The 2911-nt window shown below is 37.8% G+C and overlaps 1 protein-coding gene across 3 annotated transcripts in view; it reads left to right on the top strand.

The window, feature by feature from the left end:
• Positions 1-2911, top strand: part of LOC106872855 (thyroid adenoma-associated protein homolog) — an 84816-nt gene that overhangs the window by 24677 nt on the left and 57228 nt on the right. For all 3 annotated transcript variants that reach the window (XM_052977833.1, XM_014919991.2, XM_014919992.2), the window contains exon 12: positions 2014-2086. In XM_052977833.1, the coding sequence (XP_052833793.1) occupies positions 2014-2086 (73 nt within the window). The remainder of the gene's footprint in view (positions 1-2013; positions 2087-2911) is intronic.

The raw sequence follows: 2911 nt of genomic DNA, 5'->3' as shown, positions 1-2911 counted from the left end.
CCACCCACCCTTATCATAACATCATGTGATGGTTGTAAAAGAACATCACTGTCAACGCAAGTGATGTTGGGAAAGTGGATGTTAAATATTGATATTTTCCCATCTACTTTCTATGTTGGTTTGAGTTGCCTGTTTTGACAAGATCCAATGGGTTTGAGGGCTACATTTTTCTCCAGTGTCTCAGTTTTGGCATGCTATATGTATGTGTGTCTGTTTGCACACATACAGGAATGGACACATAGATACACAAAAGTCTCCCACCCAATAGAAATGAGAAAGGACCACAACAAAAGGTGAAATGTGTTGTTGGCGAAGACCTGATCACACAAGCCTGCCAAAACAGATGTTAAAATGGTGGTGTTCACTCATTAAGTTCTTAGATCTTCGTTTACTATGCTCCCCCTCTCTTTTTTACCCCCACCCCCACCCATCTATCACTTACTCTCTCTTTTATCATTGTTACAATGGAGAGCATCAGATCTTCCTTGTTTAATCCTCCTCCCCATTAATCCCTCCCAAATCGCCAATTGTTGACATCATTATTTTCTCTTTCCCTCATACCATCAGCTGCTCTACCATCATTCATCTGTATCACTAATACTCTTTCTCTCTTACATTACACTCTCCATTATCACTCTCCTACCGGTCACTTTCATTTCCATTACTCTCTCTCTCCTATTTCCCTGCCTTTCTCTTTCCTCCGATCTCTCTTTTTTAATTATACTGCTCATACTGTTTTGCTATTTAATTTCCTTACCAACAGCTTATCATTCTCTCTTTCATTACTGCCTCCTCTGTCACCTTCTCACTCTTATTACTATTTTTACCTTGTCATAATATTTTTTCTGTCACCCTCTTGACTCAGTTCTGTTTTCTATTCTTCCTCATTAGTCTTGCCAAGGACAAGACAACCTCTCCGGAGGTTCTGATATGATAAAATGTACCAGTACACATTGTAAAGTGGTTGGTGTTAGGAAGAGCATACAACTGAAGAAACTATGTCAAAGAAATAAAATATAGGCGAAAGATACAGCTTCTTTCCCACCTGGAGGGCAGTCACTCCAATTAAGACATGACTCAGACTGATGATTCATCTAACCCATGCTAACATGGAAAGTAAATGTAAAATAATGATAAATGATGAAACAGAAACTGCACTGAACTACTGTTGTTTGTGTGTGGTTGATTTAATCAGTCATCTGATTTAACACCACTATCTGGCCGTTGTTGGAGCCTTTAGCAGGGTCTATTCTGTTGCAGCCATTTGGTCCATTTATCCAGCTTGAGGATTATTTCATCTTTTCCTCCCAACAATCTTGGAGGTTGTAAGAGGATCATGTGAGCTACTCTTTTGAACTTAAATAAGCCCTTCACTCCCTTTAGAGCATAGACCATCAGCAACTTATCTCCTCTGTTCTTGACCATGGGCTGTCTTTTGTGCTTCTCTCCAGTTGGAACTCTGCTTTTCCCTTGCAGTTTCTTTTTAGATTTTGCTACACCATGTCATGTTTCCCTAAGGGAAGGCCTATCTCGATCATGTCTTGTTGGTTTTGAATTGTTATCAATACTTCTGGAACTTTACTTTTTTTTCTCAGTAGGGCTGTTAACCCTAAGCAAACCCATTTTCACTTCAGTCCATATTTGCCTGGCTTCTATCCTTTGACCTGACCAGCATGGGAGGCCCTATCAGGAGCTTGAGCTTCACTGGCATAGCTCTCAGGATCATTGAGGTGCACAAGCCACCACACTGTAACAAGGACAGGACCTTGTGGATCCTTCTGTGGCTGACATATAAAAAATTTTTTAAACACACTCTATAGTGTATTCGATAACATAACTGATGTGTAGGTGATTGGTACCTCACTTGAGTCCCTTCACTGAGCTTATTACAGTTTTCTGTTTCAAATTAGTTTTGGCGATGTTTAGTTTTTTGGTTTTTTTTTGGAATATTGCGTGTGTAATTTATTTGTTTATTATTCTATTGAATTGATTTTGATTTTACACTTCTTTCAGGCTATACGATTGACTGCTAGGAACATATTCCAGAACATGGTTATTATATATCAACATGCTACTCTTGCCCATGGTAAGTCTAGTTAGAACTTATTTTTATTATGGGTAAGTTAGTGTTAGCCCCATCTCAGTTTCTTATAAGCCTAGTTGCTGTTGCTGTTTCATACCATATCAGCCCTGGTTGAACTGACTAATGATCAAAGTTGATCCAGCCATGACCATCCTACTTTTTTCTTTTTTCAAACATAATATATCTATAATTTCATCATTCAATGTGTCCTTCCTTTTTGTCAACAGCAGAGGGTGTTGTATCTGATATTTCTAACAGTTTAAGCCTTCACATAGAAATTATATCTCTTAGTAAGTCCAGTCTTATCATGAGATGTATACAAAACAATCTTACTCAACATTATATTTTGGTGTGTTCTACTTCGTCTGACACCAAAGTGATTCTGAGAAAAAACACTGCTTTTTTTGAATTTGTGAATAAATTTCAATATTGATTTCATATTAAATTGTTTTCAAGTTACAAAGTAAGTTTGCATCAATATATTTAATACATGGAAAATTAAAACTTGGCATGAAATATACAGTTCATGAAATAACTAAGATGGTATTAATATAATTAATACATAGAGTTCGAGCATGGCTATGTAGTTAAGAATCTTGCTTCCTAACCAAGCGATTTCAGGTTCATTCCTTTTGCATGGCACCTTGCAGAAGCATCATCTAATATAGCCCAGGAATACTTCTAGCGGAGAAATGGGTGGATAAGGTAATCGAGGTCGTTAGAGTAAGTGACAGAGTACTTAAGATCAGACTAGTGCTTCATCATAGATTAGCTACTGTCATCTCAGCCTATGCACCTCAACCTGGGCTACCAGATGGTCTGAAAGAC

The sequence above is a fragment of the Octopus bimaculoides genome, chromosome 2 (assembly GCF_001194135.2).
Source record: "Octopus bimaculoides isolate UCB-OBI-ISO-001 chromosome 2, ASM119413v2, whole genome shotgun sequence".
NCBI classification, from domain to species: domain Eukaryota; kingdom Metazoa; phylum Mollusca; class Cephalopoda; order Octopoda; family Octopodidae; genus Octopus; species Octopus bimaculoides.
Note: the sequence above shows the minus strand (reverse complement) of the source record. Positions and strands in the feature narration are given on the sequence as shown.